A 20,427-nucleotide genomic window follows, 5' to 3' on the forward strand; every position below is an offset into this window, starting at 1 on the left:
GGGGCTGGAACTGGATGAGCTTTAAGTTCCCTTCCAACACAAACCGGTCTGGGATTCTATGATCCTGTCCCATGAAATTGTGCTTAATACAGAAACATGCCAGCATGCTGACCCTTCAATTCATTGGCTTTGGGCATGGACCAGCTCTGTCAAGCAAGGCAGCTGTTGAAGTGCACTTTCTGTTAACAAAGAAGAAAGTTTCTTACTTGTTATCCCCAGCTAATTAATCTCTGATGGCTTGTTATGACGAATGAGGTAAGTCACATCCAAGTCTCCTAAGAAGCTTTCGTGGTGATCAGGGAACTTCCTTGGTAAACCCCAGAAGGTCTTGTTAAAGCTGATGACTCCTGGAAGAGTGGTTGGTCCCCAAGGACCACTTCTTGCTTTGGGAAAGTGAGCAGCATTACTTGTGATGGAAATAGCTGTGACCACTTGTATTGTGAAAGCCTGGATCTCAGGCCTGCTGGAGGGCTTTCTGTGCCCGTACAAGCTTGGCCACACTCTCTCTTTAAAGAGACATCCTTGTCTTCATGGCATGTGCAGATAATGTGGTTCTTGCTAATGGGGTGTTTTGTCCCTTCCTGCTTTTGACCCCATAGTAAAGGGAGCTGGGGAAGCTCATTGCATTTCTCAATGTTCTGGAAACTGAACTCAATTCCAGATACCTGTGTGCTTCTTGACATTGTTTCATCCAACCTGACCCACTCTACCCATGCTCATGTGAATGTTTCACTGGGATAATGGTCTGGACTATGGAATTATGTGTGTGTGGTGCAGTACAGCATCGTGAAGAAATAACTGGAAGAGCTCAAGAACAGACACACATTACTTCATGACTTCTGGTTGCCCAAAGCAGTGGTAAATGCTCCATCCCTGGCAGTGTTCGAGGCCAGGTTTGACGGGGCTTGAAGCAACCTGCTCTAGTAGAAGGTGTCCCTGCCCATGGGAGTGGTTTGGGACTGGATGATCTTAAGGTACTTTCCAACCCAAACCACCCTATGATTCTATGACACATGGAGCTCCAGCTGAGTTACTGGTTTGGGCAAAAGTAACGAATGTTTAGTTCAGATAAAGCACAGTGTGAAGGTGATGTGCAACAAGCCCAGCTACTGCTAACATCCCATTTTATAGCAGATATAAACTGTGTATGGGGAGAGGTGGGAAGGAGCGGAGGTCTGTCTGCACAGTGACATCTCCTGTCCATCATAATCAAAAGGAGAGTGACCAGCAGGTCGAAGGAGGTGATCCTGCCCCTCTGCTCTGCTCTCGTGAGACCTCACCTGGAGTATTGTGTGCAGTTCTGGTGTCCTCAACATCAAAAGGACATGGAACTGTTGGAACAAGTCCAGAGGAGGCCACGAGGATGATCAGGGGCTGGAGCACCTCCCGTATGAAGAGAGGCTGAGAAAGTTGGGGCTGTTCAGCCTGGAGAAGAGAAGCTGCGTGGAGACCTCATAGCAGCCTTCCAGTATCTGAAGGGGGGATATAGGGATGCTGGGGAGGGACTCTTCATCAGACACTGTAGTGACAGGACAAGGAGTAATGGGTTAAAACTTAAACAGGGGAAGTTTAGATTAGATATAAAGAAGAAGTTCTTTACTGTGAGGATGCTGAGGCACTGGAATGGGTTGACTAAGGTTTAATGAATGGAATAAGGAGAATGATCAAAACCAATAACCCAGCCACAATCAGGCAGACTTCATGATGCTTCAAGCTGATGATGCTTTTCCTTCCTTAGATACCTGCCAGAAAATGTTGTTCTTGTCCTTTTAGACATAAATTGTACTAGAAAGCTGGGAGCATCATTGAGTTTAAATGAGCTGTGAATATGGGATGAGGTAGATCTTTGGTGAGATGCTGCGAGGGCTGGAGCAGCTCTGCTCTGGAGCCAGGCTGAGAGAGCTGGGCTGGGTCAGCCTGGAGAAGAGAAGGCTCCTGAAGGGGAGACCTGAGAGCAGCTCCAGTGCCTAAAGGGGCTGCAGGAAACCTGGAGAGGGGCTTTGGACAAGGGCCTGTAGGGACAGGCCAAGGGGAATGGCTTTAACCTGCCCGAGGGGAGACTGAGATGAGCTCTTAGGCAGAAGCTCTTCCCTGTGAGGGTGCTGAGGCGCTGGCACAGGGTGCCCAGAGAAGCTGTGGCTGCCCCATCCCTGGCAGTGTTCAAGGCCAGGTTGGGCACAGGGGCTTGGAGCAAGCTGCTCCAGTGGAAGGGGTCCCTGCCCGTGTCAAGCGGATTGGGACTGGGTGAGCTTCAGGGTCCTTTCAAACCCAACCGATTCTATGATTCTATATCTCTAGAATAGTCCTGAAGCTCAGCCATAACTCCAGGCTTCTCTATGGCCTTGACAGAGGCTGCAGCTCTGTGGGTAGAGGTGGTACACAAACTGGAGTATTTGGGGGTTTTACATGTATACAATGTTTTTCCACCAAAAATCAACTCTTTGTGCTGGCAAGCAACAGGAGAGACGTCAGGGCAGGTAATGCCATCGCTCCAGGACTACATGGCATGGACTGCCACATATCAGTTCTGAAGGCTGCTGAGCAACACCGTAGCTCCTGTGCTCTGTTCTGGTCAGGCTGCCATGGAGACCATGCTTCTATTGCTGCCAGCAGCGAGATGGGAAGCAAAGGTGTGGAGCAGTGGACTGGGGTTTCCTTGATAGTATCTGCCCTTTGGTGGGGATTCATCCCTAGCACATTTTAAAACTCTTTCAAAGAGCCTTCATTCACAATGGAGGTCACACAAGTACCATATATAACGTAAGTTCATGATTGTCTGAAACGAGCTGAATGGTGCTGGAAATTATTTAAAGAGGTTTGAGAATCAAAACCTAAAAATACTTCCTGCACATTGTGCCAATTATTTACTGTCATGTCTATGTATCTTTCTAAAGGTGTTTTTGTCTTTTTCTTGTGGCCCTTACTGACTGTCTAGAAATGGAGTTTGACTTAGTGGAACAGTAGAATTCACTCTGTTTATTTTGATTTGCCAAGCAAAAGGAGAGCAACACTCAATACAGAGCATACCTTGAGTGCAGGGAGTTGTAAAAGCTTTTGCAATGTTCTTATTTGTGTTCTCAGCTGGTGATATCATATGGAGCTCAGCCATGGCTCCAGGTTTCACCATGGTCCTGGCAGAGGCTGCAGCTCTATGGGCTGAGGTAATACACACATTGGTATATTTTTGAGTGTTTTTATATATACAGTGTTTTTCCATCACCCATCAGCTCTCTGTGCAGGAAAGCAGCAGGAGAGACATCAGGGCAGGCAATGCCATTGCTCCAGGCTGCCATGGGCTGCCATGTATCAAGTCTGAAGGCTGCTGAGCAGCACCACAGCTCCTGTTCTCTGTTGTGATCAGGCTGCCATAGAGATCATGGCTTTTATTGCTGTCAACAGGAAGATGGAAAGCAAAGGTGTGGAGCAGTGGACAGGGGTTTCCTTGATAGTGTCTGCCCTTTGGTGTGGATTCATCGCTACGATGTCTTAAAATGCTTTCAAAGCGCCTTCATTCATTACAGAGGTCACACAAGCACCATATTTTACTTAAGGTCTTTGCTGTCTGAAATGAAATGAGGTGAATGGCCCTGGAAATCATTTAATGAGGTTTGACAATAAAAACCTAAAATTACTTCCTGCACTTTGTGCCAGTTATTTCCTGTCCTCTCCATTTATTTTGTTAAAGGTGTTTGTGTCCTTTTCTTATGGCTCTTACTAACTGTATAGAAATGGAGTTTGATTTAGTGGAACAGCAGAATTCACTCCCTGTTTATTCTGATTTGCCAAGTGAAAGGAGTGCGAAACAAAACACAGCACATATCTTGAGTGCAGGGAATTATAAAAGCTTTTGCAATGTTCTTATTTGTATATGCAGGTGGTGATATCAAAGCAGCCAGTGCATCATGTAAGTTAAGGTGCAGAAGACTCCCCCAGCAAATGTTGTCCATCTGAGATACTTAATAAACAGCTGAACATTTCCCGACATCTCCATTCTATCTGGTCCCAAACTTACAACATTCAAGATCACTTTATTTTCAAGAGTCTCCTCAAGGCCTCCTTCACCTCTTTATTTGTCAGGCTGTAGATCAAGGGATTCAGCATGGGAGGCACCATGGTGTAGAGCACCCCAGCCCATTTATCTCCTCCTCCTGAGCTGTTTGAGCTGGGGTTTAAGTACATAAAGAAGCATGCTCCACAGGATATGCTGACAGTGGTGAGGTGGGATGTGCAGGTGGAGAAGGCTTTGCGCTTGCCCTCGGCTGAATTGATGCTCAGGATGGTGGCGATGATGGCCACGTAAGAGAGCAGGATAACCAGGATGCTGGACACACCAAAGAGAGATGCTGCAGTGGTCAGGATGATGTGGCTGAGGGTGGTGTAAGAGGTGGAGAACAAGATGAAAGGGGAAATGTCACAGAAGAAGAGGTTGATGGCACTGGAGCTGCAGAAGGACAGGGTGGACATGATGGTGGTCTGTCCCATGCCATTGGTCAGCCCCACGAGGTACGAGGCAGTCACCAGCTGGAAACAGCACTTTGGGGACATGACAAGGGGGTACAGCAGGGGATGGCAAATTGTCACGTGACGGTCATAGGCCATCATAACCAGCAGGAAGTACTTGGTCATTCCAAAGAGATCAAAGAGGAAGACCTGAGCCACGCACCCAGCATAAGCAATGCTCTTCTTCTCCAACATCAAGTCAACCAACATCTTGGGGGTGATGATGATGGAAGAACAGAGGTCCACAATGGCCAGGTTACCCAGGAAATAATATATGGGGCAGTGGAGGTTGGGGCTGGCCCTGATTAAGATGATGATTCGGAGGTTGCCCAGGATGGTGACAAGGTAGGTGAGCAGGAAGAGCAGGAACAAGTAGACCTGAGTCACCAGGTCCTCTGTGAACCCCACCAGGCTGAACTCAGTCACTTGGGTGCAATTGCTTTGTGCCATGGGCTGGATGGTGCTTTCTGTGTGAGCTCCTCCCTGGAGGTTTCTTCTCCAACAGACAGGGATGTCCCAGGTGGAAAAGCCTCTGTGTGGTGGGAGCTGCTCAGAGACAGCCCTATAGGATGTAAAGGAAGAGTTCAGGCACAGATCAATCAGGAACAGGTTGGTGAAAGTCCTGTTCCACCACAGGTATAACAAAGAGGTGCTCAAGCTGTTAAACACCATGGCACAACGTGGTGTGTGCTTCTCTGGCTCACCTTGACATGATCAGCAATGACCTCTGTGGAAAGCAGTGGGGAGGTCGCCCACCCGAGCCGCTTTACCTTAGTGCTGCACTTCATCTCCTGCATTAGTGCTCAGCCTGGGTCTTGGAGACCATGCAGCTCAACCTGGCTCAACACAGAGAAACATGGTGCTTTCACAGTGCAGAGTTGATCCTTTATCCTCTTGTGGGCATTTGCCAATCACACACTTCTTCCCACTCTGCTGGGGCTTCTTCCTAACTGGAAACTGGAATGAGTTCCTGACCTATGGAAAGTGCAGGTTGCCTGGGGGTTGGAGCAGCCTGCTCTAGTGAAAGGTGACCCCGTCCATGGCAAGGGGCTGGAGCTGAGTCAGCTCTACGTTCCTGTCAACTGAAACCATACTATCAACCTGTGCATTCTTACACAGAGGTTTAGATCGGTTTTCCCCCCCTCCTGACACACTTTGTTTGCTCTAAAATCTTTTCCTGGGTGTTTAGCCTGATCCTCGACACTGCAACAGAAAGAGGCAACCCCAGAGCTCAGCAATCTCTTCTTGACGTTATGTTTTGTAGGGAAAAAAGTAATCTTTCAGACCTGTCTCATCTCAGCAATGGGGAGCACCCTGAATGTCCTGTATATTAAAGCTTCTAGTGCTCATACAGGAGCCCTTTGTGGTCAGTAAGGAGGAGAAGCCTCCTGAGAGTGTTCTCCACCAGGGTGGAGAAGCCCAGAGCATCATCAAGAAGCCCAGGACCCTGCAGTAGGGCAGGAGATGAAGACAGGAGCTGCTGCTTGCTGGCAAGGAGATGGTGGCTCAGCACACACTGTCCTTGCCCAGAGAGCTCAGCTTAGGCTGAAAGATGCTGCCCTTCACTTACATCTCAGCTCTGTCTCTGCTGCCCTCCTGATGCTCACGGAGGTGGATGTGATGATGAACGTGCCTGGAGCTGTGCAGGGAGCCTGGGAATAAACCAGCATCAGCAAACCCAAGGTGGTGACCTTGCTAATGTTGAGATAAATGCTGTCCTCTACTTCTTGTTCAAGGAAACATCAATGTTTGCATCACCCAAAGTACTCCGGTTGGTCAGGCATGACTTAGCCTTGGTACCTCCAGGCTTCCTCCTCATGGTTACTCTCCTGTCCTTCCTCTGCCTGGAGAGGCCTTACTGGGGAATTTGGTTCTTAACCCCTCTGGGGACTGAGGCATTCAGTCCTTGAGCTCTCCTTGATGATGACGTTCACATTTTTCCACCCATTGTGCTGGAAAGACAAGGCAGAAATGATAGCTTGAGGCAGAGGTGTCCAATAATGGAAGAAAGGAGATGGGAAAGATCAGATGAGGACTGTGATAAAGGATTGAAATGGGCAGCAAGAGGGGAAAAAGACTCCAGGTGGACATTTTTGTTTCTTTTCAATACCATAAGGGGCACCGCAGGAGAGTTGGACTGAATGAGCTTTTAGGTTCCTTCCGACCCAAACCAGTCTGGGATTCTATGAAACAAACTAATAGAGGGACATCTCCAGCTCCATAGACTAAAATCTCTTGAAGAATGTAGACAGGGAAGTGTTTCATGAATCCATACACCAAGACCGCAATGTGGTGGATAATATGTGTCACAACACTTGGACCTAGTGGACAGATATCAGTGAAAAGAATTTTGTTTAGGTACTACTGCAGTTCTGGTATTGATTTGAGAAGAAGCCTCCTGAGAGTGTTCTCCACCAGGTAGTTGCTGTTTCCTTGCTCTTCTCATCACTGCTCATAGCAAAATTAGGGTTAGAAAAACCCCAAGGAAATGACAAAAACCTGGTGTGGGCACAATTACTGTCTTAGTGAAGTCAGCAAAGGCAAAAATCAACATTTGGAGTGGGTTTTACAGGGAGATGTTAACAAGGGGCAACTGTGAGAGTAGAAATGGTTGCAGGAACTCTCTCTGCGTTGCTGAAAACCTGTTTAAGTAGCATTAGGAAAGCCAGTTGAGAAAGTTATGAGAATAATCTAGGGCGAATCATGTAGACATTCGCTTGTTGCCCGCTCCCTCTCCTCAATGTGGGAGAAGGGGGAAGACATCTCCTTAAATCCACATAGTTAGAGCAAATTGTTCCTGGGCTTTATTAGTGAGCCTGGAGATAAAGAGATTGATGCTCCAGGTGGATTTTGCTTGTTGTCAAGCTTCTATTCCCCATGGACTGGAATGCTCAGGTCAGAGAAATGAGTATAAATATATCTTGAACACTAGAAACTACAGAGGGCACTTGTCTGCCCTTGGAAGATGCAGCAGCAAATCACCCTCAGTGCAGCTTGTAAGGAAAGAGTGCTGAAACCCACTCTCAACATCTGCTTGGAGATGAATGTGGCCTCAGTCATCATCTGGAAGAGCACCCAAACTCATCCCAGTTGCTGAAGAAGCTGCATGGACCCTCCAGGTTTCTCCATCATCACTGTGCCACCTTAAATTTCCTTTCTTATGGACTGTGTATGCTGAAAACTGTGTTCATCTCAGCTTTAAAACACCCACACTTCTGCTTTGCTTTGCAAAAGGAAATGAAAGTCAACAGGAGAAGGATTTCTCCATGTGGAATTTTTCCATGTTGGTTTATTTTAGAAAACAGCAATTATTTTCCAAATGTACCTGTCATTTCCTAAGGAAAACCCAAAATGTATTCATTGTTTTTGCCAGTTTGAGCTGGGATAGAAAAATTGTCTTCATAGTATCTGCTATGGGGCTGTGGTTTGGATTGGTGCTGAAATGGTGTTGATGAGTCCAGGGTATTTTAGTTATTGCTGAGCTGTGTGGGGCTTAGTTGCCATCTGGGATTAAACCTTGACCATAGAATAGTTAGGGTTGGAAAGGACCTTAAGATCATCCAGTTCCAACCCAACTTCCAAGAATTGCCAAGTTATTGACCTTCCTCCTGTGTTAAATGTCCCCAAGAAGGCACAAATAGGAGAGACGAAATGCTGAGCTAAACCCAGGTGGGTGTTCTCCCTGTTGACCTTGAGGTTTTGGTTTTAGGATCCTCTTGTAGCCACTAGATGGAGGCTTGGCTCTTCCAAGAGCCCAAATCTCTTCCAAGAGCTCTCCGGAGTCCAACTGACCCTCTAGTAGGATGGGTTCTGCCTCCCTTTGGTGACACTGAGGAAGCTGAGGGTCCTGTTGAGCTGACCGCACCATTGTCTGCTATTTTACCTATCTCCTGCAGGTTGATGCATTACAGAGGATGACACCTATCAATCACTCTGAAGTGCATGAGTTCATTCTTTTGGGGCTGACCACACGTCCAGACCTCCTTGTCCCCCTTTTCATGGCTTTCCTGGCCATGTACATGGTGACTCTCTTGGGGAACTTTGGGATCATTGTATTAATCAGGACTGATCTTCACCTTCACACCCCCATGTACTGTTTCCTCAGCCACTTGGCTTTTGTCGACATCTGCTACTCCTCCATCATCCTCCCCAAAATGCTGGTGCAGATTTTGACGCTGGAGAAAACCATCAGCTTCTCGGGGTGTGCAGCCCAGCTCTGCTTCTTCATCACTTTTGGGGTCACTAAGTGCCTCTTGCTGGCTGTGATGGCCTATGACAGGTACGTGGCCATCTGCAAACCCCTCCTGTACCCCACCATCATGTGTGGATGGATGTGCTGGTGGCTTGCGGTTGGTTCCTATGCTGTTGGTGTCTTCCACACCACTTTCATCTTTACCTTCTTCTGCCACTCCCATGTTATCAACCACTGCTTCTGTGACATTGCCCCACTTTTAGCTCTCTCCTGCTCCAACACCCACACCTATGAGGTGGTCATCCTTGCTCTTGTCAGGATAAACTGTCTCAGCACCATGACCATCATCTTTGTCTCCTATGCTTACATCCTCCTCACTGTTCTGAGGATCCGCTCAAAGGAAGGCAGGAGAAAAGCCTCCACTTGCACATCCCACCTGATTGTCGTCGCCATGTTCTATGGGGCAATCTTGTCCATGTACCTGTGCCCCAGCTCCACCTTTGTGTTGGATGAGAACAAAACGGCCACATTGTTCTACACCATCATGACCCCCACATTGAACCCCTTGATCTGAGGGGCAGGGAGGTGAGGGCTGCCCTGATGAGAGCAGTTGGGAGAAGGCAGTGAATGGAGGAAGCTGGTGACCAGGAGGGTGTTTCCTTGTTGCTGTTATTGAGCAGGATTCCTTGCACTGAGGGCTCTGTGAAGGTGTATTGAGGTGATTTCTCTGTAATTTCTCTCTCAGTTATAAAGGTGTCTGACACTGATTTGACATGTAACACCTGCCTAGATGAAGGTGGGTGAGATGAAGCCCAACCTCATTCATCACCAATGGTCAGTGAGCACAAACAGCCCCTCCAAACACCTTGATTCATCCTGTTCATCTCGTTGCTCTGTTCAGCAGCTACAGAGATGGTATGGACTACCCTGGGCATGGGTTTCCAGGTTGCCAAGGTTCAGAGGAGAAAGCAGAAGAAGAACCAGAAACCCTCTTCTTATGGAGTGTCTCTGAAAGTCAGTGCCTTCCAGCCTGGGTGAGAATGGAATAGACCCAAAGGACCACAGGACATCGTATTATCAGTTAATAACTCAATCACACAACTGTCCAGTGTACTTTCTCATGGTAAGGCTTGTGGCACTCTTAAATAAGGCTTTTCCACCCAAAACTTGGTTCCTGCAAATGAAATTGCAGGTTAAGCTGAAGGTGTTTGGTCCTTCAAAATGTCACAGTGAGTGTTGGTGCTAATTTACCTGGAAGCCTTTGGGCAATTTGAGCCTAGTCTTTGCTGTTCCTTTGCAGATGGTGTGCAAACGTAAAGAGCTTAATCACATGTTGGGTCAATATCAACTCTTTCAGCTGTTATTGAACAATCAATGTTGGATTTCCCAGCTCTTAAAGCTGATTCAAAAGTAGACTTTTTACATAATTCACCAAAAAGTTAAAGAATGGAGATTGGTGTGGATATCCTGAAGGGCTCTCTGTCAAAGAAGCAAACCCAGGTAAAAAATACAAGTAACCAACTTTAAAGTTGGGATAAACAATGTTCTTGCTCAAGTAAATCTTTCAACCAATTGGTATTTCCTCTCACCCATAAGAAATAGGCACCCGTGTGTGTAATTCAGTCTGTTGTAACCCCAGTCTCTTACGCAAATTTTTTTTTTGCTCTTAAGCAAATCACATGAATCCCAGCCCAGAAATGCCTGTTTGTCTCCCAGCAATGGAAATCTGTGTGCATGCCTGTATTTATATGGGTAACTAGGATTATGAGATGAATCCTAGAATCCCAGACTCGTTTGGGCTGGAAAAGACCTTAAAGCTCATCCAGTTCCAACCCCAACACCTTCCACCAGAGCAGCTTGCTCCAAGCCCCTGTGTCCAACCTGGCCTTGAACACTGCCAGGGATGGGGCAGCCACAGCTTCTCTGGGCACCCTGGGCCAGCGCCTCAGCACCCTCCCAGGGAAGAGCTTCTGCCTAAGAGCTCATCTCAGTCTCCCCTCGGGCAGGTTCAAGCCATTCCCCTTGGCCTGTCCCTACAGGCCCTTGTCCAAAGGCCCTCTCCAGGGTAGAGGGATCCATGCAGTAAGACCAGCTTTATTTTAATTTTAATTTGGTTTGGTTTAGTTTTCTGTTTAATCTTTGTTTATTTTAATATTTTATATTATTTTATTTTAATTTATTATTCTAGTCTAGTCTTTATTTTAGCTAAGTTAATTTAATATACATTTTAGTTTACATTTTATGTTTAGTTCTTAATTTTAAGTTTTATTTTACTTTTTATTTTTAACTCTCATTAATTTTAATCTTATTTTATTTTATTTTTTAGTATATTACATTTTTCAATTTACTTTTATGTTATATTTTATTTTCGTATTCCTCTGTCATCCATATGTGCACCCCCCCCATACAAGCACATATATATATGATAGAGAAATATAGAAATAATTGCACTTCTCCCGAAGGAAGTTCTTCAAAACACTTCTCAGCCAAAGCACCTCGGAGGTCTCAGTGGATTAGAGACAAGAGTTACAAAGCAATTACACCAGCAGGATGGACAGACAGAGCATATAAGTGTCCTCGTAATCTGTTGTCACTTAATGTGAAGCAAGGAAGAAGAACCAAGGTGTCACTGGTAAGGACAATGGGACATCCAGATTTGTTTTATCACTGGAGCTAGAAGGTGGTTTATTATTTTAAGGGGATCTATAGTATCACAGAATCTCAGCCTGGTTTGGAAGGGACCTCAAATCTCCTTCAGTTCCATCCCCCTGCCATGGGCAGGGACACATTCCACTGGAGCAGCTTGCTCCAAACCCCTGTGTCCACCTGGCCTTGAACACTGGCAGGGATGGGGCAGCCACAGCTTCTCTGGGCACCCTGTGCCAGTGTCTCCTTGTGCAATACAATACGTAACTCCTTGCAGGAAGCAGGAGGGCAGGAGAACGGTTTCATCCTTCAGAGATGAGGTCTGTAGAGAGGAATTTGATTGTTCTGGGTTGTATCTTTATTAGACACACCAAGACGAGCTGTTTATTTCATGGCAGAGCAACAGAACACCAGAAGAAGGAAGATCACAGAGCACGTGGATTTTGTGAAGGTTGTCATACCAATTATAATGGTTTGGTTATTTTTTAAGGTTATAGCAGCAGACAGCAGCTAAAATACCAGTTATAATAAATCTTTATCTCTGCAGTGCTGGGCATCCCACTCTGAGTAATTCCGTCATGCTGCAGGTTGTACATAGAGCTAAACACTGTGTGTTTCTTCCACCCCCATACATGGTTTATCTGATATTTCCACTCTGAATATAAGCCAGGCTGTTTAGTACCAGTTTTGCAGTAATTTATTTTGCTGATGAGAAACCCATACTCAGTGCTCTGCAAAGATTGACTGACAGTGACTCAAGCAGCACAATGTTTTCCATGATCTTAGGCTAAAATTGGGCTGCTTTAACCAACAGTTTTCTTCTCTCTTTCCTTGGTCTCTTTCAAATATCTGTTCATGTTACAGTGGTTCCTTCTGTACCCCTGTGGAGTCTGCTCTGTATCCCTCACAAATTCTGTGATTAAAAAGCAGGATGTAATGGTGCATTTCCGTATATTTAGAACTCTTAAGTATGTATTTTAGAAAGAGGAGGTGTAGGAAAAGATGTTAAAAAGGCAAAGATTTGGTGTGCCATTTTTGGTTTTAATGATTTCTCTTTTCCCTCATGATGGCACCTCACCATTTCTATATACTCCATAAAAGAATAACCCTGAAATAGCAAAATAGACGAAAAGTTATGGAAGAATAAATGGGGTTTTCAATTTTTCTCTCTGCAGTGTGCAAGCAAAATCACCTTTAAGGAAAACATCTATGGGGAAGGCTTCCTAAGATGCCAAATGTGCTATTTTAGTTCAAAGGCTGGACTTGATGATCTTAAAGGTCTTTTCCAACCTAGTTGATTCTATGATTCTAAATCCTAGAATTATAGAATCACAGGCTGGTTTGGGTTGGAAAGCACCTGAAGTTCAGCTAGTTCCAACCTCCCAGGCGTGGGCAGTGACATCTCAAACTAGACCATGTCACCTCTAAAGACGTGCTCTGGTGTGAGATTTTCATTCTTGATGTCACTAATTCACTACAGGAAGCACTGAACCCCTTCTTTTACTCTTTCTTTGTTAGAACTTGGGAGGGTTACACTGGAATGTGATACATACCATGAGGATACAACAAAGGGATATGTATTAGAATGAATGGAATAGGGAACACTTGGCAGAGTAACTGCTACTGGAATAAAATGTTCATTGTTTTGCCAAACTGGTTTTTGATGAACTTCGATGCAAATGAAGCACATCTCTGATAAGGAGAGGGTTTGCCATCCAGGCACTGGGGATTGATGGGCTTTTTAGGTGCTGAGTGTCTCCATTAACTATTTATTACTGCTGTATGAATACATCTTACAGTGCTTTAAGAGAAGATGGCTGAGGAAAATCAAACCAAGCAAGTGACAAAGCTGACTCTTGTGGGACTGACGGACAACCCGCAACTACAAGCACCTTTGTTCATCCTGTTCCTCCTCATTTACTTCATCACGCTGGTGGGGAACCTGGGCATGGTTGTGCTCATCAGGAGCAGTGCTCAGCTGCAGTCCCCCATGTACTTTTTCCTTAGCAACTTATCTCTCCTCGATGCTTGCTACTCATCGGTGGTGGCACCGAGGACATTAATGAACCTTCTCATGGAGAAGAAAACAATCTCTGTCATTGGCTGTGCCACCCAGCTTTACTTCTTCATAGCCTTTGGCACCACCGAGTGCTTCCTCCTGGCTGCGATGGCTTACGACCGCTACATGGCCATCTGCAAGCCCTTGCTGTACTCGTCCATCATGTCCCACCGGGTCTGCGTGCTGCTGGTGGCCAGTTCCTATGTGCTTGGCCTGCTGCACTCTTGGGTGCACACGGAGTTCACCTTCAGCCTGCCTTTATGCCAGCCAGCCAAGGTCAACCACTTCTACTGTGAAATCACGCCTGTTCTAGCCCTCTCCTGCTCTGACACACGTGTCAATAGGTGTCTGATATTTGTCCTCGGTGGGCTGGTGGAGATGGTGACCATCTCGGCTGTCCTGGTCTCCTACACCTTCATCCTCGCTGCTGTTTCAAGGATCAGCTCTGCTCAGGGCCGGTACAAAGCCTTCTCTACATGCACCTCTCACCTGGCTGGAGTCACCATCTTCCACGGATCCATCCTCGCCCTGAACTTCCGACCAGGATCTGGCAGCAGCCTGAGCACGGATAAGGTCTTTGCTGTGTTCTACTCGCTGGTGGTGCCCATGCTGAACCCCCTGATCTACAGCCTCAGGAACAGGGAGGTGAAGAATGCCCTAAGGGACTTTGTCAGGTGGAAGTAGCTTTGGCAGGACATTTGGCTGCTGGTTTTGTGACAGAGGTCTCCAGAGCTTCACTTGACACCAAGGATTTTTTTTTGCCTTCCCTACTCCTTAGGCTTAAAGACCTGGTTTGGAACCATTTCCAAGTCTGTCTTTCTTCCTACGACTGCTTCGTGCCACAAGGCCACAGACAATCTGATTTATCTGCTGTATTTTATTGCTATCTTCTTTCCCCTCTTCTCTCTTGGTCTTTTCAGATGGGCACTGGACATTAGCTCTGGGCTCCTTGCTAGCCCTGTCAAAATGCTCTTGCACAGCCATCAGCATCTCCCAGTTGATGGCTTAAAGCCTGCCTTATGACCTCTTCTTATTTTCAGGGCCTTTCTCGCCTGTTGTTAAAGGGAAATTAATATTTTCTGTAAAAACACAAGAAATAGAATTAAATTACTGAATGAAGTACATTTAGAGTTGTGGCCAAAGGCTCAATGTCCGGCTGGAGACCAGTAACGAGTGGTGTCCCTCAGGGATCAGTGTTGGGACCGATCTTGTTCAACATCTTTGTTGGTGACATGGACAGTGGGATTGAGTGCGCCCTCAGCAAGTTTGCTGATGACACCAAGCTGTGTGGTTCGGTTGATACGCCGGAGGGAAGGGATGCCATCCAGAGGGACCTCGACACGCTTGTGAGGTGGGCTGATGCCAACCTTGTGAAGTTTAAGCATGCCAAGTGCAAGGTCCTACACCTGGGTCGGAGCAATCCCAGGCACAGCTACAGGTTGGGCAGAGAAGAGATTCAGAGCAGCCCTGCAGAGAAGGACTTGGGGGTGTTGGTCAATGAGAAAATGAACATGATCCAGCTTCAGTGTGTGCTCACAGCCCAGAAAGCAACCGTATCCTGGGCTGCATCAAGAGGAGCGTGACCAGCAGGTCGAAGGAGGTGATCCTGCCCCTCTACTCTGCTCTCGTGAGACCTCACTTGGAGCATTGTGTGCAGTTCTGGTGTCCTCAACATCAAAAGGACATGGAACTGTTGGAACAAGTCCAGAGGAGGCCACGAGGATGATCAGGGGCTGGAGCACCTCCTGTATGGAGCCAGGCTGAGAAAGTTGGGGCTGTTCAGCCTGGAGAAGAGAAGGCTGCGTGGAGACCTCAGAGCAGCTTCCAGTGTCTGAAGGGGGCCTATAAGGATGCTGGGGAGGGACTCTTCATCAGGGACTGTAGTGATAGAACAAGGAGTAATGGGTTAAAACTTAAACAGGGGAAGTTTAGGTTGGATCTAAGGAAGAAGTTCTTTACTGTAATGGTGCTGAGGCACTGGAGTGGGTTGCACAAGGAAGTTTTGAATGCTCCATCCCTGGAGGTGCAAAAGCCAGGCTGGACAGAGCCTTGGGTAACATGGTTTAGTGTGAGGTGCCCCTGCCCATTGCAGGGGGGTTGGAACTGGATGTCTTAAGGTCCTTTCCTACCCTAACTATTTTATGTTTCTATGATTCTATGATTTTAAGAGAAAAAATGGCATTAACCTAACCTATGTTACTCACTGCTCTGAGACCTTCATCCTCTCTGTTATCTATGGATAAAGATACGGTATCTAAAGATGAGAATTGTTAACTAATTGTTAGGTTGATAAGGCTGTTGAATAAGACCGTCTTTAATGCTCATTTCAATATAGGCCAGGTTTTGAATCATTTCCAGAGAATACGATTTTCTCCTTTAAATTGTTCAGGCTGATCTAACAGCACCTGAAGCACTGGGCAAAGAGACCCATGCCCAGCTCTTCCTGCCAAAAGGTGCTTGCTTTTTGAGGTATCAGAACCACTTATGGAGAGGAACCTCTGTCATGTATTTGATGTGGGAAGTTTGTGTCTACAGCCAGGACTTTCTGCTTTTTAGATCCCTTCTCTGCAAAGATTGAAACAGAATCATGCAAGGATGCTCTCAGTATAAAATGTATTCCAAAACCTCAAGCCTGTTTCTTGTATTGCTGGAATTCAAAATTCTGCCTCCCCTGCATGTTGCACTGAGGTTCCTATTGCCAGTTCACTGAGTTGGATCCACCACACAGAGGACTATGGCATTCAAGACTTCCCTTGGGAAGGTAGCACCAAGTGTGGGTAAACCTTTGAGCATTTCAGTTGTCTCTGCTTTGGAAAGTTTCTTAAACCCAAGAGGAAATAAGGACATGAGAGTGGGGTAATTCATCAAGCAGCGATGAGCCCTACACAGGACACTGCTCATCTAGACTCCTGTTTCCACAAAAGCTCGGACCAGATGATCTTTTGAGGTCCAGCCTGGGCTTTCTGTGGCTCTATGATTCTCTATGCATAGTCTAAGCCAAAATATCCAACAAAATGGAAGAAAACAAGATATGGTGAAGGTTTTGAAGGAAGCTGTCCGATATCAAAGGTCTCTATTCTGCAAGGCTCTTTAGCATTTAATTATATAGATTCTGGCTCCTTCATTGACCGCAGGTCGAAGACACGTTCCCCCCCACACCTATGACAGTGTATGCTTTCATCCTGCTGTTTTTCTGAGCACATAAAAGTGAGTGTTCACCATCCATATACTTTCCAAATACAAGTTAATTCCCATTCACAACAGCTAAAGGAAAGATATTTTCCCCTATGACAGTGTGTTTTGACTTCTTTCAGAGCCAGACCGCTCTCAGTTACCATCAATTCTGTGTTTAGGTTTGTTTTTCATCTATGGAAGCTTCCTACAAACTTAATTCTTATATGAAATAGACAATTCGGTTTTCCCAGTGTGCTTGAGGATGAGCTGGGCATGGACATGGGATATGGGTGCTTATTTCCAGGTGGAATTCCATTTATTTCAACATTTAGGTAAAAGGTCATTTCAGATGAACAGATTTTACAAGGTAAAATGAATGGGTGGAGATCTTGATGTGCCCAAAATGTCCCTAGCACGGGGTAATCTCAGCACAGTTCATCATCCTCTATTACGAGTTATATTGTTTACAGTTTCTTCCTTCGAGTGATATCTATAGTGAAGCTGCAGCCTGGGGAGGGATTCCCCTTCATATTCAAAAGTGCAGCTTGAGACCTTGATTCCCACCAACTTCTTCTCTTGGAAAGGCACAAACAAATGCAGTGAATCTTTTGAAACCTTTTCTCTGACTCTTTCTCAGCAAGCAAATGTAAAACTACACTTCCTCTTCCCTCCCACCCCAGCAGCTTTAAGAAAGAACTCGCAGGTAAGAGTGAGGAATTTTATTGGAGCTGAGAGACTAGGTCAAGAATCTTGCAAGAAAAATACACAGTTATCACTGACAAAGGCTATAACTGAGTAAAGGTGATTGGTGTTTCCTGTGAGGAAGATAGGCCTGGGATAGTTGAGGGCAATTTCTTCCTCCAGGTTGGTGACTGTGAATTGAAATGAAGTTTGAGGTTCCTTTCACCTTGGTTTCTTTTGAAGGAAGATGTGATTCGAGTGGTCTGTATCTCATTCAATACTGTCACTGACTTTTGTACAGGAACTGTAGAAGAACCTACATCAAATCATGAGGATTAGTGGAAAATCCCATTGTCTTAATGTCCCATAGGCTTTCTCACTTGACATGCATTGTTCATGTCCTGGATGATACAACTATTTTATGTTGCCAGTGGTTGAACATCCTCCTACTGCACTTGACCAGGGCCCCCTTCACCTCCTTATTTCTCAGGCTGTAGATGAACGGGTTGAGCATGGGGGTGACCACGGTGTAGAAGATGGAGGACACCTTATCTAGGTTCCTGTGGCTAGATGGAGGTTGTAGGTACATGAAGAACCCTGTCCCAAAGAACATGATAATGGCCATCAATTGGGAGGTGCAGGTGTGGAAGGCTCTGGCCCTGCTCTGTGCTGAGCACATCCTCAGCACGGTGTGGAGGATGGAGATGTAGGAGAGCAAAACGACCATGCTCGTGCCTACCACATTGATGGTGAGAAAGGCAAAGATGACCATCTCGCTGCTGTGGTTATCAGGGCACACAAGGTTTAGCACAGGGACAATATCACAGAAGAAGTGGTTGATGTAGCTGGAACCACAGAATGAACCTCCAAATGTGTACCATGTGCAGATGATGGCACTGAGGAATGCGAATAGGTAGGATGATGCTACCAGCTGCCAGCAGACGTGGCTGGAGATGATGGTCACATAAAGCAGGGGGTGGCAGATAGCAACGTGCCGGTCGTAGGCCATCACAGCCAAGAGGTAACATGCGGCACTGCCAAAGAAAGCAAAGGTGAGGAACTGCATCATGCAGCCAGTGAAAGAAATTGTTTTGTCCTCTGATAACAGGTCTGCCAGCATCCTGGGGGAGATGACTGTGGAATAGCAGATGTCAATGAAGGCAAAATGGGTGAGGAAGAAGTACATGGGGGTGTGGAGGCTGGGAGACACCTGAAACAAGATGATAATGCCAACGTTCCCCACCAAAGTGACAATGTAAATCAACAGAAACAAGACAAAAAGAGGAGTTTGTGCAAATGGGCTGTCTGTAATTCCCAGCAGGACGAATTTAGTCTGCGTGTGATTTCTTCCCATGATCTGCTGAGGAAAAAGGAATAGAAAGATCTAACTAGTTATTAATAGAGATTCACTTTTGGACCATGTTTCACACTAATTACTCAGCATTTTAACTGCCACTTTTGGTGGAATTAATATATGCTACTACATTTTCTCGTGCCAAATTATGTTTCTCGTTTTTCAGTTGAGGTATTCAGAAGAGAACAGGAAGCACGTTGAAGCAACAAAAGGCATTTTTGTTTGTCTATCCTGGACACTTAAAGCTATGGATTTATTCAATGACATGTGTTTTCAGGCTTGAGAAAAGAATCAGATCTTTATTCACTTTCACTTTGGAGGCAATTTGTGTCAGAAGACACCTCTAGAAGAACCTGATGAGAGCGCCCATAATCCTAGAGCAAATGAAAGTCCCAGTCCCAGTGAAATCCCAGTTCCATGAATGATCTCCAGACTTTATCCCTTGCTTTTTACTTGTCATTACAGTCACCAAATCACATTTACCAAGCTATTTGAGATCATTCACAACAGATAACATTCACATAGTTAAATACACGATTTGTACATTTCTGAGCTTACTTGAAAGCTGAGTTTATGTTCAAACGTGCTGATTCCAAAAGCTGATTTTTATAGACTATATTCTTCTGACAATTGGAAACACTGCATTTCTTTATAACAAAATAAGATTCATCCCCATTTAATCTTGAATAAATCCGTGCAGCTTGCTTTAGCTGCCTATTTAAAAGAAAAACCACCTGCATAAGCCATTGCTCCCCCTTCTTATAAAAAACCCCACGTTGGAAAGGCTGTTTTCTGACACAGCATTGCTAAATAGGACATTAGAATATGAAGAAGCAAGCCAACTGCCTCAATGCAGGTGAGGCTCTGCTTTGTCTTGGTGTTACCTCCTGTGCCTTCCCTCTGCCACAGAGTGATGGGAGCCAAGGGTTTATCCTCAACACAGCCGAGAACATCTACGTGCCAGCATCAGCTCTGTTAAGCACCTGATGTGAAGAGAAGTGAGCTCCTGCCAGACTCCAAGAGCTGAGCTTTTGGTGCTTGTGGGGCTGTAAATACAGTTGCATGTGCTCTCCTGGGAGGAAGCCTCCAGGGCTTCTCATGCTTTCCCAGAGGAAAACAAAGAGAAGGAAAAGGAAAGGGTGTGGAATCACCTCTGAAAGGCATTGTGGTGCTTGGGCATCTGAGAGACATGGTGTGGATGAGCCAGCCCTTAGCGCAGCTACTGTAGCAGCAGTGATAACCAGCTTGTAGGATGCTTCTGACATACTTGTGGACCATGCAAAGGTTGTGGTCTGACCTTGGCAACGGAATAAAAATGGGTTTAGAAACTTTTCAGACCTTGCAGATGGTCCGCAAATGGTACCTGGAGCACAAGTGACTCCATCTCTGGAGCTGCTGCTGTCCCTCTGTGCACGCTTGAGAGCCCAGTTTTCCAGCCCCGGTGAGGTTATCCACATATAGTGCCTGGATGTCCAAAAGCTGAGCTGGTGACTCTGGGCTTCCACTGTATTCAAGGGTGAAAAATGGGCATTTTCACACAGTGATGAATTGTCCCAGCTTTAACTAATAGGCCCTTAAAGCCCCTGACCAGCCTCAGTTGGTGTACCATCCCCAGCCTTTGCTTATTTGTCCGCCATCTCTATTAAAGCTCAGACAGGTTGAGGTTTTTCAGAGGAGTTTTGCACATCTTTACAATTCTTTGATGGTGATTTTGGCTTTCTCATATATTTTTTTAGCAAGTTTTGGACCTGTTCCTGAATAAGGGATTGACTTGACCTCCCTCGGCTTTGTCCTGGATCTGCCTCATCATCACCTACTTGC

At 45.9% G+C, this 20,427-nt stretch overlaps 4 protein-coding genes across 4 annotated transcripts; 2 read left to right on the forward strand and 2 right to left on the reverse strand.

The window, feature by feature from the left end:
* Nucleotides 1-4,023: 4,023 nt before the first annotated feature.
* LOC308220773 (olfactory receptor 5G25-like) lies at nt 4,024-4,950 on the reverse strand (the record flags this gene model as incomplete). Its single annotated transcript, XM_080617165.1, has 1 exon — nt 4,024-4,950. The coding sequence occupies one exon, from the start codon at nt 4,948-4,950 to the stop codon at nt 4,024-4,026; it is 927 nt and encodes a 308-aa protein (XP_080473291.1).
* A 3,464-nt stretch (nt 4,951-8,414) lies between these two features.
* Nucleotides 8,415-9,266, forward strand: LOC308221344 (olfactory receptor 8U9-like; the record flags this gene model as incomplete). Its single annotated transcript, XM_080618327.1, has 1 exon — nt 8,415-9,266. One exon carries the CDS (start codon nt 8,415-8,417, stop codon nt 9,264-9,266), a length of 852 nt encoding a protein of 283 aa, XP_080474453.1.
* Nucleotides 9,267-13,151: 3,885 nt separating this feature from the next.
* On the forward strand, nt 13,152-14,081 carry LOC308220768 (olfactory receptor 5T17-like; the record flags this gene model as incomplete). The annotated part of the gene is made up of 1 exon (XM_080617160.1): nt 13,152-14,081. One exon carries the CDS (start codon nt 13,152-13,154, stop codon nt 14,079-14,081), a length of 930 nt encoding a protein of 309 aa, XP_080473286.1.
* A 3,565-nt stretch (nt 14,082-17,646) lies between these two features.
* LOC308221345 (olfactory receptor 5AP2-like) lies at nt 17,647-18,606 on the reverse strand (the record flags this gene model as incomplete). The annotated part of the gene is made up of 1 exon (XM_080618328.1): nt 17,647-18,606. The coding sequence occupies one exon, from the start codon at nt 18,604-18,606 to the stop codon at nt 17,647-17,649; it is 960 nt and encodes a 319-aa protein (XP_080474454.1).
* Between the last annotated feature and the right edge of the window lie 1,821 nt (nt 18,607-20,427).

The sequence above is a fragment of the Psittacula echo genome, assembly GCF_963264785.1.
Source record: "Psittacula echo genome assembly, chromosome: 5".
NCBI classification, from domain to species: domain Eukaryota; kingdom Metazoa; phylum Chordata; class Aves; order Psittaciformes; family Psittacidae; genus Psittacula; species Psittacula echo.